At 46.0% G+C, this 17,518-nt stretch overlaps 1 protein-coding gene across 6 annotated transcripts in view; it reads left to right on the top strand.

The window, feature by feature from the left end:
• Positions 1–17,518, top strand: part of MGRN1 (mahogunin ring finger 1) — a 171,339-nt gene that overhangs the window by 142,080 nt on the left and 11,741 nt on the right. For 4 of the 6 annotated variants that reach the window (XM_059716924.1, XM_014602232.3, XM_014602228.3 and 1 more), the window contains exons 9-12: positions 3,421–3,489; positions 6,522–6,681; positions 13,746–13,855; positions 15,683–15,748. In XM_059716924.1, coding sequence (XP_059572907.1) covers positions 3,421–3,489; positions 6,522–6,681; positions 13,746–13,855; positions 15,683–15,748 — 405 coding nt within the window. The remainder of the gene's footprint in view (positions 1–3,420; positions 3,490–6,521; positions 6,682–13,745; positions 13,856–15,682; positions 15,749–17,518) is intronic. The other 2 variants (XM_014602240.3, XM_014602243.3) reach the window with 1 other exon arrangement.

The raw sequence follows: 17,518 nt of genomic DNA, 5'->3' as shown, positions 1-17,518 counted from the left end.
TACAAGCAGCCAGGTTCCTTAAGCCTTTCAGCGTAGGCATTTTCTCCAGCTTGTGAATCATTTTTGGCTCTTCCATTTGCATGTCCCAGTTTTTAAATGTTTTTTTTAAACTGTGATCCCCAGAACAGGAGAGTTTTCTAGTGTTTGTCTTAATAATGCTATCTACAGTAGGGAAAATCATTTCCCTATTTCAGCATACTACTTCCCTATTTACACAGCCAAAGATTTGTTACCATTTTTGGACAGCATGACACTGAGACACTGACCTGCTTGTCCAGTATGACCTCCAAATCCTTTACAGTCATTGCTTTTCAGAATATAGTTCCCTATTCTTTAGTTATGGCCACTGGACCTTGTTCTAAATGCATAACTTTGCATTTGGCTGTATTAAAATGCGATCTTTTCTGTGTCCTGTATTTGCAGCTCTTAAATACATATAACACAGGTGTGGGGAAAAGAAAGCTCAGAAAGCAAAATGAATGTTTCTGAAGAGGAAGAAAGGGAAAATCTGATGTAAAAGTAGAGAATCCTAAGTAATCTCTTGTGAGTTAGAGAATCCTGAAACATACCTAGAGTGGGGAGAGGAGAGAGGTTCTGTCTATGAGACTGCATTGCGTCTCTGAAGGAGCAGAGCACAGTGAAATCAGCAGTGCATCATCTTCATCTTCATTTTAAGCAGGAAGAAATGTTGCATTCGTGAGCTCACAAAAAAGTGCGTTCTTCTTGCCAAGCTTGCTGATGGCAGAGCTCACATGGCAGTGATTTATTTAAATAAATGTTTGTTACGGCATATACTAAAACTACATGTGTTCAGCTTCCCCTTCAGTTCTTCAGTCTGCTAAAATGGAGGACTGTTTCCTTACAACTGGTCTCTGGGACAGTTTCCATTCTACCACAGTGTGGTTAGCCTGCTCCTAATGTGAAATAATGTGCATCTCATTTCTCAGGCAGAGTTCTCTCCCTTCCCACTTATTGCTGTAGATTTTTTGGCAGTTCATAAAATCTAGGACTACAGGAGTCCCTCCCATAATGTTTCCTAGTTTTTAAATAGACTCGTAAGCTACTCCTGTAAGAACATTAAATATGGTTGGAACTGATATGGCATTGGCCTACTTCTCAGACTGTAAAGAGAAGATAAAAAGCAGGGTGTTTGCTTATTTGGAATAAAGTGGGGGGAGGAGGAAAGGGTGTATTAGTTAAACTTTTTTTATACTACCACTAGGTTTATTTCTTTTCCACCCTGCCATTGTAACCATCTGATATTCTCTGAGAACTTCTGACAGCCTAGCATAAGCTCTTTGAAGGTTTGGTGGCTGCAGGTAATGATTTGAACTGATTTGCTCTTAGTCTGTTGGCTGAAATCAGGCATTGTCTTAACACCTGAAGGTCTCTTGGTGGAGTTGTGTTGCAAAAGGGTGGATTTCCTAATCCCTTGGGCTTTGTCCATTTCTAATCATGGTATAATCCTAATTGATACTGTAATGTGGCATTTCTATAAATGGGCTGTAGAATCTTGCTTTGAATCATGGGCCAGTGACCCCATCATTGTACACCCTCCTAGCTGACTGCTTTGCACTCTTGCGCACTGTGATTGGTCCAGAGAATCAGGATGTTGTAACAGGACCCTCTCTGAAATGTCTCGCTGTAAATGGGACTGTTTCCACACAATAGTTCTAAAACTCCCTACCCAGAGCTGGGAGCCACTGGGGAGGATTTCACTTCAATCTCAACTACTGATCTCATTGCTTTGAAATGCAGCCCTAGAGTGGATGGTCTGTAAGCTGCATGTTGAGTTAAAAGGTGAGACCATGGAATTAGCTTGTTAAAGCTGCTGGGCCCCAAGTCAGAGTATTTTAAATTGGCAAGCAGCATGGATATCATCCAACTTTGCCTGCATCTTGGTGCAGCACAGTGTCAAATGGTCACTTTCTGGACATAAAATAAAGCATTTCTGTGTCCCATGTGTAGGAAGAATTAATCTGGGTGTTACTAAGGGCCACCCCACCACTAGCTTACTCTCTAGACTTTTCACAGGGTGGCCAGGAGAGGCTTGCTCTAAACTTTTTGTTTTTGGTAGAGATCACTGTTTAGCATCATCAACAAATTGCAGTATTAATTGGCTGCATATAATACTAAGGAGCTTTCACTTTTGCCTAGAAGGCTTGGGTGAGAGTAAAACTGTATCTGCTAGCACAGTGGCTCTGGGTGTTCCTGCTTTTCTTCTTCCTTCTGACTCCTGATTCTTCCTTTCCCTTCTTTGGTTCCCAGCTTCTTCTCCCACAACCCTTCCTGACATACAGAAGAAAGGATTCTCCCCTGGCTATCTCCTGGTGCTGTGAGGGCTTTTCCTATCTGGGAATTGACCTAAAAAATGCCTTAGTATAAACTGAACCTGGGACTCAGAGTTATCCTCCCATCCTGTCCAAGGGCTCTTTGGACTAAAGTGCCATGACATCAGCTGCTGACCCAACTTCTCCACAGGTTGCTATGTAGATGGACATTAAGTTGAGCACGTGAACAAGGCCAAGGATGTACAAGCAGCTGCATTACAATCCATAACCTGTTACTGTGTTTGCCAACTCTGTCTTCCTGCCTGCAAATATTATCCCAGTAATTGCCCACATGCAGTGTTAAAAAACAGAGTCTGTTACAAAGACTCTCTCAAGGGGTGCTTGAGTGCTTTGGTAGGTGAGCTCTTAACGTATACGGCACTCAAAGAACATAGTCCCCACATATCTAACCACTGAAGTGGTTTTCTCTCATGATGTAGCTATTAGCAGTTTCCGGCCTGAGGGAGATTTGTTTTAGCTGTGATTGGTGTAGGTTTGTTATGGTATCTGACAATGAAATACTACAGCAATGCCATGTAGGTCATGTTAATGGGTACTGGCAGGGCATTGCTGAAGTACTGGAGAAGCAAGACCTTTTATTCAACTTTTGTACTGGGATGGTTTGAAATACTGCATGGCCTTCCTCAGATAAAGATTAATAGTGCTTCACGGAAAAAAGGCCTAAACCTGAGAGGTGCCGAGTGCCTGCAGATCCAATCAAAGCTAGCTTGAATCTTGGGTTCAAACCTGAAATAAGCATTGTCGATTTTGAGATGCAGCATTCTTGACTGCATTTGAAATGGCCCCTCCCTGTTGCTGTCTCACCCAGCTCTAACTCTTCTGCTCCGTCTGAATAGGGGGCTGTGCTGTGTACAGCAGGAGGGAATCATGGCTTACCACAAACTCTGTTCTTTGCATGGTTTGTTTAGATCGGTGTACCTGTGAGTGCCAGTTCCCCTATCCTGTAGCACGGAACCTCGGGAGACCTCCCATTCATTCCATTAACTGGGGTCTGGTGAAGTGATAGAAACTGAATAGCTGCAGAGATGCTGACCTTCTAGAGTTAAGACCATGATTCTTATTTCCCTAGGTGGATCGGGTGAGCTACCTGCTTCAGGAGATCTATGGCATCGAGAACAAAAACAACCAGGAGACCAAGGTAAAAGTGTCTACCAAGCTCCCTTTCTTTTCTGCATTCAGAGCCACATGGCAGGTGCCCAATTGTGGGGGGTGGGGTCAGCGTTTGCTTTGAGTTTGTATGTGGGTTGTTGTAGCTCATTGTTGGGGGGTCAGGGAAGGAAGAGAGTCCTCCTTCAGTCATATCAGCAAAGAAGTGGAGCACATTGCCTTTCTGATAGTTGTTGAAGCCCAGGCTCATTCCTATCAGAACACCAAAGAAGTCAGCGTAGTTACACTGAGGTGAATTGGATCTAAATGTTTTGTTAAGCAACCTGAGACCCCTGAGTATATGCATCAAGCTTGGGACTTTCAAAGCAGCTGGAGAGAGTTAAGTACCAACTCCCAGTTGGTTTTAGAGGGTGCTTGTTTCCATAGCACATGATGCATTAGGAGAGTTGTCCCAGTCTCTGCAATTGCTGCCTCTCGTGTCCTTTCGAAGCTCCTCTCCAGTCAGACTGCTTCAGTGGCCAAAAGCATTGTCCCATTTCCTCACTCTTAAGTAGGTCCTTTACCTCCTAAACAACTCTGGAATCACCTCTTCTTGTGACACCCCCTCCATGAGCACAGAGCAGGGTGGACTTCTGCACTTCACTCACAACTTGTGATCTGAGATATGCTTCTGGGACCCACTTGGTGGCTTTTTTTTTTTTTAAACCAGAAGCATGTGCATGTTCAGTCCTCACTGCAAGGAGTTCTGGTTCCCCTTGTGCCTATTTGCCATCCATGCAATGCAGCCCTTAAGTACTTTGTTACCCTGCAGAAATAGAGGAGTTGACTCTGTGTTGCATTGCTCTTGTCAGGTGGAGTATATGGAAAGTGCTTTAACTAGGAATGTAACTCCCTGTTTAGGCAGAGGAGTTTGGGATTGCATTCAGGGGTCTATTGTGTGGCCTTCAGCAAGTCACTTGATTTCTGTGCCTCAGGTAGTGCTGAGGGGATCCATGCATTTGGTGCTCTGCAGGTGAGAAGCACTGTGAGTGATGCGGGTTTCCTCCAGAGTAGGTTGTTTTTGTAACCACTGTTCTGAATTCTCCAGTGCTGTGTGTAAGTAGAGGAGCTGGGAGAGGAAAGTCACCAAAGAGGAAAAGCTGAGTCCCTTCTCCCCTAAAGGGCCTTGTGCTGAGGGCTCCTCTTTGTGCTCCCAATATGTTGTGATCCAGCTCTTTCAGACATAACCCAGTACACAGGCAACTGGTAGCGGGGGTATGGGAAGGAGGCATGTCCCCCCCCGAGATTGGCCCCCAACTCGGCATCGCTCAGGACAGGGCTTTTTTTTTTGCCACATGGGCCAGTGGCGTTGGGGGGTGGGGGACACGAAGCCGTGGCATACAAGTATAGGAGTGGATATTGGACTTTTGGCCCACCTACATATTGTGCCTCCCCAGACTCAGGAGGCACCAGTCACCCCTGACCTAGTACACAGTTCCATTTGGGCTGTTTGTTGTGTTCCAGCATACTAGGCCACCAATGTAAAATGGAAAGAGGAAGGATGATCCACAGTGTGCATTGCTAGTGTGATCAGTAAGCTGCCTTGCTGCTCTGGCAGGAGCAGGTGCTGTTACATTCTCCTTTACAGCTCACTCTGCAATGTGATCTGTATTCCAGCCTGCATTAGCAAAGGGAACTCAGAATGGCACTGATGTGTCATGTAGCGCTGAGGTGACCAGCAGTAGGGCAGTGGTTCTCAACCCGTTTAGGCTTACGGTGCCCCTCATTAGATTTGAGGCACCCCTCAGAAAATGTCAGCTCTTAGTTTTAATTTGTTTTTGACTGTGGAAAAATAGAGCAACTTTTCTGGTGTGAAGAATTCAGAAAGACCACAACAGGGCAAGATGTCTTAACAGTATGGATTCCTTTTTGCAATTTCTGTGTTTGAATCATATTTACACACCAAACTGCTAACATTATGCAGCACTCTTGAAAGGATTTCAAGGCACCCCAGGGTGCTGTGGAACACTAGTTGAGAATCACTGCAGTAGGGGTGCGTGCAGCTCCTACAGGGGGAGCTGGATGAGTTTGAAGAATCCCCTTAGGCTCCAGCAGAAGGCACTGTAATGCCTGGGAGGTGTGGTACCCCCTTTGGAGCGCTGCACCACCATGGCCCCCAAGGTGAGGTGTGGCAGTGACGTGGAGTTGTGTCCCCGCTGCTGCCGGGCAGGCAGGGGGCACCTCACCTTGGCGAACATGGCAGTGTAGTACTCCCTTCTGCGCCAGGTCTCATCTGCTGGGCTGCAAAGGTGGCTCCTGTCTGGAGCTGGCCTGGCCCAGCTGCAGCCCCTTGCCCCACTGTGGGTGCAGAAATCTGGGGGGTGGCACGTGTTGCTCCCCCCCCCCAAATGCATGGCCTGTGCCCCCCTCTTCCCCCTCCCCCCCACATAGACTTACCTGGAAGGAGCTGCTCTCCACTGTTGCCTGGCTGCCACGTGCATGTGCACATACGCACGTGGCAGCCTCTAGCAGGCTGGAACTCTGCCAGCCTGCAAAGGGAAACCTGCAGTTTCCCAGGTTTTTTTCCTTTAAAGGAGAAACTCTGCATTTTTCCATGGCAAATGGAAAACCTGGATCCCTGCTGATCAGCTCTTGTCCCTTCCCTGCTGGGCTCTGGAAGCCTCATGAAGGACAAGACTTGACAGGCACTCAACTGAGCCTGGGGAAGCTCCCAGTGAAAGGGTGCTCCTCTCACTCTACAGCTCAGAAGGGAGAAAGGAGAAACTAAGACCTGAGATCCAAGTACAGCTCCTTGATTTCCTGTCCTAGCCCTGGTACTGTTAAATCAGGCAAGGTAGGAAGGCATAGGAGCCAACTGCATCATCTGGATGCCTTCTGGGGATGTGCTTTCCTTGGGAGATCCCTGTCTGACTGAACACTGCAGACCTGGGCAAATCCATGCAGCCCCATTACCTGTTGAGAATGAGCTGCATTTAGGCAGAAAGCGTCTCACTGGGCTGCAGTGTTCCCTTTTGGATACCTGGCAGTTGTATTTATGTAACTGTTTCTTAACTCTCGTTGCAGCCTTCTGATGATGAGAACAGTGACAATAGCAATGAGTGTGTTGTGTGCCTGTCTGACCTGCGAGACACCCTCATCCTGCCTTGCAGGCACCTGTGCTTGTGTAATTCCTGTGCTGACACTCTGCGCTACCAGGCCAACAACTGCCCTATCTGCCGTCTGCGTGAGTATGCCCTACAGAGGAGCACACGTCGGCAGCCAGTAGTCTCCTAGTTTGAGTACACTTGGACAGGGGTGGTCCCAGGGTCCAGCAACACAAGAATCTTGGGCGTTGAGTCTGGTGACTGGTAATCAGCACCTCTTCCCTTCTGCTTAGTTAGTGGGGGGTAGAAGAGCAGATGCACAAAGCTGGATTAGCACTTGGGATCCTGGCATCAACAAAAACAACCCAAGTTTTAGTATGGCTACATAGAGAGTGAAAGACAGCTGAATTCCAGTGCTTAACACCCCACCCCAGAGCACACCAAAGGCATGCTAGTAACCATAGGTGTGACCTAGGTAAGGGGCTCTGTCTGTTTCTGGCCTTCCCTACATTCTGGCATACTTCAGATGGTCAGTATCTCCTAAGTAATAGCATCGGCAGAGGTGCCTTGTTTGCTATGGTTTCTCTCCCCATCCTGCACTGCTCTCAGTACAGAACAGCCACCCTCTCTAGCTAATCCATTTGGGACAGTGCACTTGGAATTGGGTTTCTGAAGAGAATAAATTTAGCGTTAAAAGAATTCCAGACTCCAAGCTCTGAGGGATAGATGTGGTAATTTCCATTACCTAGCTGTTAACCTGAATCTGATTGTAGACAAAAAGTGTCTATGCTGGTTTGGGAGGAGAAGTCAGTAGTGTCTGTTGTGAAGAAATCCTGATTCCAAGTTAAGTTTAGTTGCCCTCTCCCCTTTTTAGGCAAGGGAGCAGTAGGGGCCTGCTCTGTGCTAAGCCACTTCACTTGACTGTCTTTTTGAGGGTTGAAGATCCAGGTGTTACCATGTGATGACAATGTAATGTAATTGAGGACCCCACCCCCACAACCTTCACAACTCTGAAATATGGTCTGCATTTAGAAGAGTGAAATGTTGATTACCTGGGATAGGAACCTCTTCTGCTAGACAGCTGCGCTGGCTCTGCATAATGAGTCAAAGAACCACTCTCCTGGCCAGTAATTGGCCCACTTCTCGGCCATCTCAACAGAACCTCTGGACACCAGTAGGTTCTTGAAGACTAAACACACCCCCTATGCAGACACACATGAGAGAAGTCTTGTGACAACAGTGGGACCTGACTTTAGAGAAAAACGAGTACAGTAGAAGCTTTGTTATCTGGCACCCACGGGGAATGGAAGGTGCTGGATAACAAAATATGCCGGATAACTGAGCAGCCTGAACAGGCATCTTTGCCTGTTCAGGCTGTTGCATGTCCCTCCATATCTGGGGTGTTGCCGCCCCTCCTGCCACATCGCTGCCCCTTCTGTGGGCCCCAAGGGACAGGGAGGGGGGACCCGTGCAGGCTGCTATGTCCCCGGGCCGTAGGGGCTTGTCAGCAGAGGCTGCTTTCCCCTGGGCCCCGGGGGCTCTGCGAAACGGGAAGTGACACAGTGGGCACTTCCGGTTTCACTTTTCCCTTACAAGCCCTTACAAGCTGGCATGCCAGTTAACAGAGCATGCTGGCTTATAAGGTGCCGGTTAACACAACTTTTGCTGTAAATGTAATTCAGCCTGGTAACCTCCAGATGATTCAGGCCATGAATGCTTGGCTTGCTGAAAAGTATTATTTGGGCTATCCAGCAAACACATTGATTTTACCTGTCTCTAACCATTAAGACAGAGCACAACCTACAGCCATAGCCAGCTGGTTCCAGAGAAGCCTGCAGTCCAGACTCGTGTCTGCTTGTTCTTCTCTGAATCATTCCACTTAATCTGACTGTGTGTCAACCCAGCAGCCTTATCTGGAAGAGTAGAGGGGGTGGGCATATCTCTTATATGAGCAGCACAGTTCCTCACTAAGTAAACTGGCTCCTGTCACGCTTGAACATCAGTGTTAACTCATTTGCATTATATTCAATCAGTGAAGCTCTTGCAAGCCCATGGTTTGCTCAACTTCTGTTACCAAAGGGCTTTTAGTCTGGCATATAGATATGTTAAACCCTTACCACATCTGCTAATTCAGAACCTTTTAAATGAAAAAAAAGGTTGATGTAGAAGTAGAGTATTTGCTACCTTGTTTCCATCTAAGCGCCCTGTTAATATTTCAGCAGTTCCCAGGAATAGGATGGCAGATGTGTCCTTCTGCTGTAAGTCAATCAGATGGGGTTACATTTCTTTATACTGGAGTACAAGCAGGGCCTCTTCTCTGGCTTCCAGAGCCTTCCTACAGCATTTGTTCCTCTGAGGAGTTCAAAGCTTTTAAACCAGTTTCTGTCTTTTCTTGTGCTGGCTGGGGTTGTAGTGCTGACTGCTTTATCTGGGACAAAATATCCCAGCATCGTGCTTTAAAAAAACTGCAGCGGGTGCTTCCCTGATGATTGTGGACCACCTCAAGGATCAGCAGGGATCAGATGTATTGAACTCAGCCTATACCCCTTGCCTCTTCACTGTTTTTGTCTCCAAACTCTGCAAACACATTTACAGTCACTGCCTCGAGTTCCTTTCCTCCTGCTCTGTCTTAGATCCATTCTAGCCGGCCTTCCATTCACCATCTTGAATTGTATGAAGCTCAGAACAGAGACTGGCTTTATGTAGGCTTATGGAGAACCCAGTGACCCCTGCTCCTGATGGGAAGTTACTGCAATTTAAATATTTCATAGTGCCCCCAAGTGCTGCAGAAAAGAGCATTCTGTCACCATAGGGCTCAGGTATGCACAGAATGCCACTGGATTCTTTAAAAATAATCTGTAAAGGAAAAAAAATGGAGGATTTTGCCTTTTGCTACTTTAAAATGCTAGAAGAAGCAGAAGGATTTTTTCTGTTTGGTTTTTAACCTTAAAAATATCTACCTCTTCTCTTTCTCTCTTTTTTTTTAATCTGTCAGTATTCTTGTAGGACTAGAGAGCTGGAATCAGGAATTTTAATTGAAGGGAGGACATATAAATCTTTATAAAAAAGACTTTTAAATAGATTCACTGAACATCACTTCCTTTCTCATTTTTGGATTTCACCTCCTTGGTATGTGTTATACCACCACAGAGTCCTCCAAGAGCAAGCACAGAGGTGCAGTCAGATCCAAAGTAACTTGTGCTGACTAAAATATATATGTAGCCATGCAAGGCCTAGCTTCATGTATTTTTGTGCTGACTGATGGTTATGACACACTGGACCCAGAGTCCACCTCTCCAATTAGGGTTCTCCCGTATACCATCACCTCTGTACTGTAGGGGGCCACCACCTCCTCGGGGTTTGCATTCTTGTAGATACTGGTACACCCCGGCCCCTCCCCCCCCCGAATGGCTCGGGGTTTCCCTTTCAGTGCATACAGCTGTTGCTCGGTTGACATACCTGTTGGGGTTACTCTGCTTTGGGCAGGGGGCCTTGAGGTGGCAACTCTTCCTATCCAAGCTGGGGAGAGTGACTGAATCCGGGGCCACCCAGCGCTTGGCAGGGGGAGGCCCACCCTCCTGTTTTGGGACTGGCCTGCCCTTCTCTTTTTGGACCCTTCCTGGTTCTTCCCAAAGTGGGTAGGCTTTCTGCCCAGCCCCTCACGGTTGAGCAACAGCTGATCTGCAATTAATGCTGTCGCCATGGCTGTTTTGGGATCCTGGTCCTTGATGAGGTGTTTAATCTCTGGCTAGAGATTTCTAAAGATGAGAAAGCAGTGAGCGCCACTAGTGGGCTCTAAACTGACTTCATATCACTTTCTTCCTACACACTACAAAAATCTTTCAAGCCTTCCCTAGGTGTAGTAAAGAAGCAAGAATAATTCTAGTTGTTTCTTGGTTTTTGGGTTACTTTAACAGGATGGATAGATCTTGAAAAAAATTCCCTTGGAAAAAATAGTATCTAATCATATAATTAAACTGTCATAATGCATGTGCATAAAGGAGTTGAAATAAGGTTATACTGGTAGCATTAATTCTAGTGTTTCTTAAAATTTATGTGCCTGACTTGGTTACATTACCACTCTTTAAATATAGTGTAGTGCTTGGTTCTTTTTAAACATTGTTTTCCTATGCTTTTTAAGCATTAAAACCAGAAGCATTGTATCACCTGGAACTGTGCCAGTCCTGGTATTGGTCACCCACAGGGACCTTTAGATCCATAGCACAGACCAGTTGAGTAACTGGGAGCACTAATAGTCTGTTATCCTCTCTGTGGACAAGCCACTAGACTGAGTATGTGACATGCTTTGCTGATAGATTTCAGAGCTGTTTGCTATCAGGAAAGGAATGTGAACGTAGAGACTCAGGACGTGGGTTCAATTGCAGGTGGCAGAGGAGAGCGTCCCATAGTAGTCATAACTCATTTTTGTCTGTCTTGGCCACTGTGTCTGTCGCTTCTCCTCTTGTTCTCTCCCCCATTATACTCCTTATCTATTACTGATCCTGTTGTCCATCTCGCTCCTTTGTCAGCCCTTGTGTTTGACCTGCCCCACTCCTCACAATCTGATATGTGAGTTAGGGTGCTGCCTCTTCTTCCTCCACCTCTTCACTACTGGCATGTCAGGAGGGGGAACACTGAGAGCCCAAGACCTGTATGTAGCATTCATGTCTCTTCTAACACTCGGTGCTGGAGTAGACTCTGACTGTCAGGAGGGGCAGTATCTAAGACCTGCTTAATACCCAGCAATACTAGAATGGAGCATGCTTGTTTGTTGTCTGGGGATGAAGATGTGCATTCTAGTTAACACAAAGGTGCTTTGTGAGATTGACATGTGCTCAGGCTAGTCTGCACATAGGGGATGGAGCAGTACAGTCAGAACTTAGTTGCAAGCCTTTAACAAGACTATCTTGACTATACAATATTGTGATTTTTTTTTTAGAAGTTTGCACCTTGACCAAATTTGAGAACACCTTTATAGGATGAGAAAAAGCCCATCCCTGATGGAACAACACACTTGCTAAATGTTAAGTCCCTGTTCCAAAGCATAAAGACACTACAGCTTCTCAACAAAACAGTTCTAGGAATTTGATATGTAAAATGGAGAAATAATATATTTTGCCATAAACATAACCTCACAGCTAGCTGAATAATAGTTTTTCCTAAACTTGCCAGAGAGAGTTTGTCTGAGGCAGATAGCCTGGGAAATCTCAGCCTGAGTAGTTAAAGGTTGGCAAAGTTTATAAATAACCAAAATCAGGATTTTGTAATGGAAAGTGTCAGGCAATCTCCACTATGAACAAAGTTACCAGCTCTTCCTGAACATAAGGTTGGTGCAGTTAGCTTACCTGTAAATGCTAAGAAGAGAGGTGGATTTGCCAGAGAAAGGACCCATAGTATCAGGCTTGCCAAGGATCTGCTTCTTGGGGAAATGCAGAATCAGTACGGACATCACACTCCCTGTACTGGCTTAGGCTGTCTCTTCTAGCGGCTGAATGGAGTAGGAAAACATATGACTGGGCTGTTCTTAGTCTTTGTCTTCATTAGGCTGCTTCTGTCACCAGAAGTTTTAACAATAGACAGGAGCCGCTCTAGGGAAGCCATCAGAGTGTATATACACCCCAGTAGTTTTGGGTGGCTCTACACAGCTCTAACTGGACCTGTACAAGGGATGTTCTCTGCAGTGAAATAAAGAATTTAGCCACTGAGAGTCTTGTGTGGGGATGAAACAGGACCTGCCTCAGACCATCTCACAGATTTCTTGATTGGGGTTTGTCATTATGCCTGTTCTCTACTCCAACTTGTGAACTGTTCACTCCTTAATGCAGTTATTACCAGAAATACCACACTGACACAGTGTGAGACACCCCGCCTCCCCCTCCCCCCACACACACACAGCACTGAGATGCAATGAGAGGAGCAAAATCATCCCCAGGTTTCACAGAGTAGCTTGCAATGGGCTGCAGATCCCCTTGCCCTGGAGGGATCTGCCCTGGAGACTTATGGTCCAGCCGCTAGTGGGCTGGGCTGGTAGAGGATCTGCTAGGGTCTTGCTTGCTTTTCTTCCTACTTCTCAATAAGTAGCCTCGAGGCTGGCCTCATCCTTACATCTCTCAGCACTAATGCAGCAATAAGCATGACAACCTGCCTGCCTGATGGCAGTCTTCCACACCTCTGTAACCTTGCTGTGTTACTCCAAGGCATTTGTTCCTTGTAGCTGTGTCTTTGTCCATGCATTTCTGTGGGGATCAGCACAATGTACGGTAACTAATAACATATAACACCTCCTGTCCTCCAGCCAGGCATCTCACTAGCACTTGGGAACTTACTTGAAAGAGGTTGTTAGCCATGTTAGTCTGAAGTCAGACAGAAGGCAGGATAGATTTGCACCTTGAAGACATATAGCATCTGATTAAGTGAGCTCAGACTCAAAAATATTTATGCTATATGTCACAGCAGCACTGTGCAGGCATCCCAAGCTGGCTCTGCAGGCACTAGCTTTGGAACCAGAAGCAGTACAGGCATGACTGTAGTCTACTCTCACACTAGTTAGTTTTCCTTGACAGCTACTTCAGAGCATCCCTATATTGGCACTGCGTTGTGCAGCACAGATGCACCTTCACTGACTGACACAGCCAGCCCTGGCAGCCTTTGGTATGGCTGTATTCAGATACAGTAGAACTTTCTATTGATGTGAAGCTCAGTTTTCATCCACAAGGTCATTTATGGGAGTGGTGCCTTCCAGGACAGGGGATGGGACTACATAGTCACTCCTTGTAGCTAGGTTGTATCTCCATCAACATATTACTCCTGTCTCTCATTCTTATAGCAGCACTTGGCTTACACTTGTTCAGTTGCCAGAGTTTGGCCTAAGAATGGTTTACATGTCTATGTGCCTTGCTCTCTAGGTCCTAATTTGATTAACTCTTCTTGCTGACAGGGTATCTGAGCAGGGTCCCTGACTGAGTGGCTGTGTGACCTGACCCTGTGACATTGCTGTGGCTGTGCAGTCTATGTAGTCCAGTGGTATAACTAGGGTAGGGCAAGTGGGGCAACCACCCTGGGTACTGACTTATTGGGAGAGGGCAGGCAGGGGTGCAAAAGCAGCTGTAGCTGTAACCAGAAGTTGCCATTGTCCCTGTGTCCTGGGTGCCTGTCTACATCCCTTTGCTACTGGTATAGTCACTTGTATAATGTTCCCTCTTAGCTTTCCGTGCCCTGCTGCAGATCCGAGCTGTGAGGAAGAAGCCTGGGGCTTTATCACCTGTCTCATTCAGCCCTGTCCTCGCCCAAACCATGGACCATGATGAACACTCTGTAAGTAACTTGCAACCCTGTACCCAGTGCCTGTGACCATCTTGGCAAGGAACCAGAAATCGTGTTGTCCACCTCTCTTACCCCCATCCCCAGGTTCCATCTTGACTGGTTTGGCCCATTGATGGATGTCCTTCACTGAGGCTATGAGCCAAATTTCTGGGAGTTGTGTGAGGCCTTCCTACTCAGAGTAATCTCAGACTTGAGTATTCGTTTCTCCTGCCATTGACCGCTTTCCTTGGGAGCCCTCTCCCCTGCCACATACTTTATGTATAGTGAAATTGGACCAGCCACAGGATTACAAATCTGGTTCTGGTTGGTTCTCCTTTTCCTTCTTAGCCACCAGATCCAGAGGAAGAAAAATCCCAACAGGTGCCTTAGCAAGAAGAAGGTTCTGCTCAACCCTGGAGAACAATGGTACAGCAGGGCAGGAGAAGGGCTGGTTAAAGCCTGAGATCATGGAAAATTACACTTTAAAGTGTATTTTAATGGAATGCCCTGGTGTTCAACTAAGATGTAGGCATGCTAGCTGGAAACACCATTAGAGCAAGCTCTCTATGAGTGAGCAGTGGGCCTATGGTACAGCAGCCAGCCGAGTGAGCCCTGCTGCTATATCCCTGAACGAGAGATCATACAGCCAATTCCCAGAGTGTGCTTAAAAGAACAGTCAAGCTAAATCTACTCTCCAAATGAAGAGGGTTTCCACCATCCTCCTTGCTCTGGGTAGTAGGGAAGAGTGGGGAAATCCAGATCTGAGGATATAAACCCACCTTAGTCCTCAGCCCACAGAGTTGGATCTGACTTAAATGTCAACCCTGCTTTGAAGCCAGGGAGAATGTCTGAAGGGTTAGCACTTTAAATCCCAACTAGTTCCTCTGCACAGGGCCCTACAGAGGAACAGATGATATCTGCTGGAACTAGGGTGCCCAATGCTATCATGTGTCCTTTAAACGTAGCACCATTAGCTTGATGGATGGCCTCCATCAGGAATGAGCTGTAGGTGAGAAGTCCCCAGTCCATTGTTCAGGGTTTAGAATTTGCTCTCCTGCCCCTAGTTCAGTGATACAGATTTATTGGTCGGCCTCAAGATACTGGTGTCTTTCAGTGTATAAACCATTCTTACCATCCTGCCTACTTTCTCTGTTGGCTCCAGTCCTGAATGCTGGCCCTATTTACTGCCCAGCAGTTAGGTTTAAAAGCAAGCTAGATACACCTTCTTGACTGGTTGGGAGCACTTTGCCCTCTAGGCCTGGATTATCCTTTTGAAAACTCTCTTGACTTAGGGATATGCAAGGAAAGTCACTCCAGACAAGTAGATGCCAGAAGGAACATATTGGACTTGGTACCTCCCTGGCCTAGCTGAGCTGGGCAAATTTCATCTTTAAAACTGCCCCAGGACTGATTTCTGATCTGCAGTCATGTTCCAGGGCTTTGCTGGAAAAAGGGGTGAGAAGACAAAGAGATCCATTTTGTTTGGATGCTACCTTTTGCAAATGCTAAGTAGTCTGGCCCCAGAACTTGGGATTTGGGATGTGACTGTTATTTGATGGGAACAGGAGGGTGTATTCATGGTATTCTTAAACAGTTCAGTTAAAACCAGTTTTTATTCCCCCTTCCCCTGTGGTATAATCAACCAGCAGTTTTGGGTAGGGCTGAGAAATGGGACATGAAACTAACCCATTAAGGGTCCCCGCTGAAGCTGAGAGCAGTGTAAGAAGATAACAAGTAGTATCACCAAGAACAAGCTGGTCATATTCATGCGCACGATCTCAGGTCTTAGTGGTACAAGAAAGGAAAATCCTTGTTTACAATATGATTTTTTCTTGACAGTGTCCCTTTAAAAATCCCAAAGTGAACACTGTCACCCAGCCCAGCAAGAAACCTAAAAGAGAAACAGTAAGTGGACTTGGTCACATTTGGTTACTACAGTAATTACTCACCAGGAGTCTCACTAGCATGGGAAACCATTTTACATATGAGGGCTTGCTAATGCTCTAGGCTTAACTTACTCTTCCTGCATAAAGTGTAAACACTCCAACCACTGGCTCCATGTTAGTTACAGTAGTACTCTCACCCCCTCACAGATGCTCACTAACCCTCACCTGCTCTACCAGAGGGGAATGATCAGTATCCTCTTTTTGATAAACTAAGGTATAGAGAAGTTTAAGAGACTTGCCAGAAGTCACAGTCACTGAGATTGGCACACGGGATTCTTAGCCCCCAGTCCTGTGCTGGGTCTCCCTTTTTGCTTATTTTCCTGGCTCCTTAGGACTGTGGGTAAGCTGGTGTTCCTCCCATGAGATCATTTGGTAAAGTGTGTCCACATTTGTCTGATCTCTTTGGAGGTTTTGCGTGGACATTTATTTTGATAAATGCTTACCTCATGCTCTGAGATGCCAAGACTGGTAGTAGGCAGAGCCAAGTCAAATCTTAGGTACAATAAAAATCAGTTTGCTTTTTTGAAAGGTGCGTCCTTTGGAGAGTTATCGAAAAAGAAATCTCCAAACAAAACAGGTTGGTCTATAAAGATGCTGTCAGCAGAATAAGATTCAAGTAGAAGGCAGGTTATGTTTGCACCTTATAAACCAGCCAAAGTAAATATATATCAAGCTTTTGTGAGCTCACACTTAGGGACAGCATTGTGGTATATGTCCAACAAGAGAGTGTCATTTCTTAAAGACATTTTTAATTTTCCGTAACATTCTCAGGACCCTGGTAGCTGCTAGCTGTAAAATTTGCCTCAGTCAGTGCTGGGAAGAAAACCTGTTGGTTAGGTATAAACCTATTGGTTACTATCTTCTTAGCATTTCTGTCCCTTGAAACAGTGGGCTAAGTCCTATTCCACCTATTATGCATCTATGTGACATGTAAACTTTTAAAGGTCTAAGTACAGTCCTATACCACACTGCTTGAGTCCTTCAAAATATATTACTTTTGTAATGAGGCTTTGTCTTTGGTGCTGTTTTTTTTTAGTTTAGTCTTAAGGCTAAGAAGAGGACTCACTCACCTGTTGCATTAATGTTTTTTTTCTGGACCTTGCTTCCATGACTTCCAACACATGCACGGCCCCCCCTTCCAAACCCTGCACACTGCTTATCTTTTTCAGTACAGAAATCTTGGCACTGATATGCAGCACAAAATAAAACAGCTGGAGCATCTCAGTCAGTTCCAGAAGAGATGCTAAACTGAGCATATTGTTTGCACTATTGCTTAACATAGTGAAATTTATTGGATGGCTGCAGAACCCAAGAGCCCCGTTACAGAATAAGTGACTGAGCTCAAAGGGCCTTGATGATAATTATCAATAATTTGGTTAAATTAACAGGGGTTTAACTGCTTTTGAAGGGCCGTTGTAACAGGGCACGTACCTTGGTGCCTGTTACAATTAGGAGGCTTCACCCAATATCTGTTGAAGGCAGAAAACTTACCTGCATATGAAAGGCAAATTAAAAGAATGGGGCTGCATGTGCCATCAGGATCCAAGGTGTCATTGATTGCCTTTTGCACTGCTGGCGGCGGGGATACATGTGGGAATGGTACCAGTTCTTGTTGATTCCAGGAGGAAACGTGAAAGTTAAAACCTGAGTTGGACCAGAGAGTCAGTTACCCCAGAGAGGGGATGCACTGGAAAGCAGAAGTTCGTGCAAGCCATGTGGCGGCATGGCA

Source organism: Alligator mississippiensis, chromosome 13 (genome assembly GCF_030867095.1).
Source record: "Alligator mississippiensis isolate rAllMis1 chromosome 13, rAllMis1, whole genome shotgun sequence".
Classification (NCBI taxonomy): domain Eukaryota; kingdom Metazoa; phylum Chordata; order Crocodylia; family Alligatoridae; genus Alligator; species Alligator mississippiensis.
The sequence above is the reverse complement of the archived record's forward strand: the minus strand, read 5'-3'. Positions and strand labels throughout refer to the sequence as shown.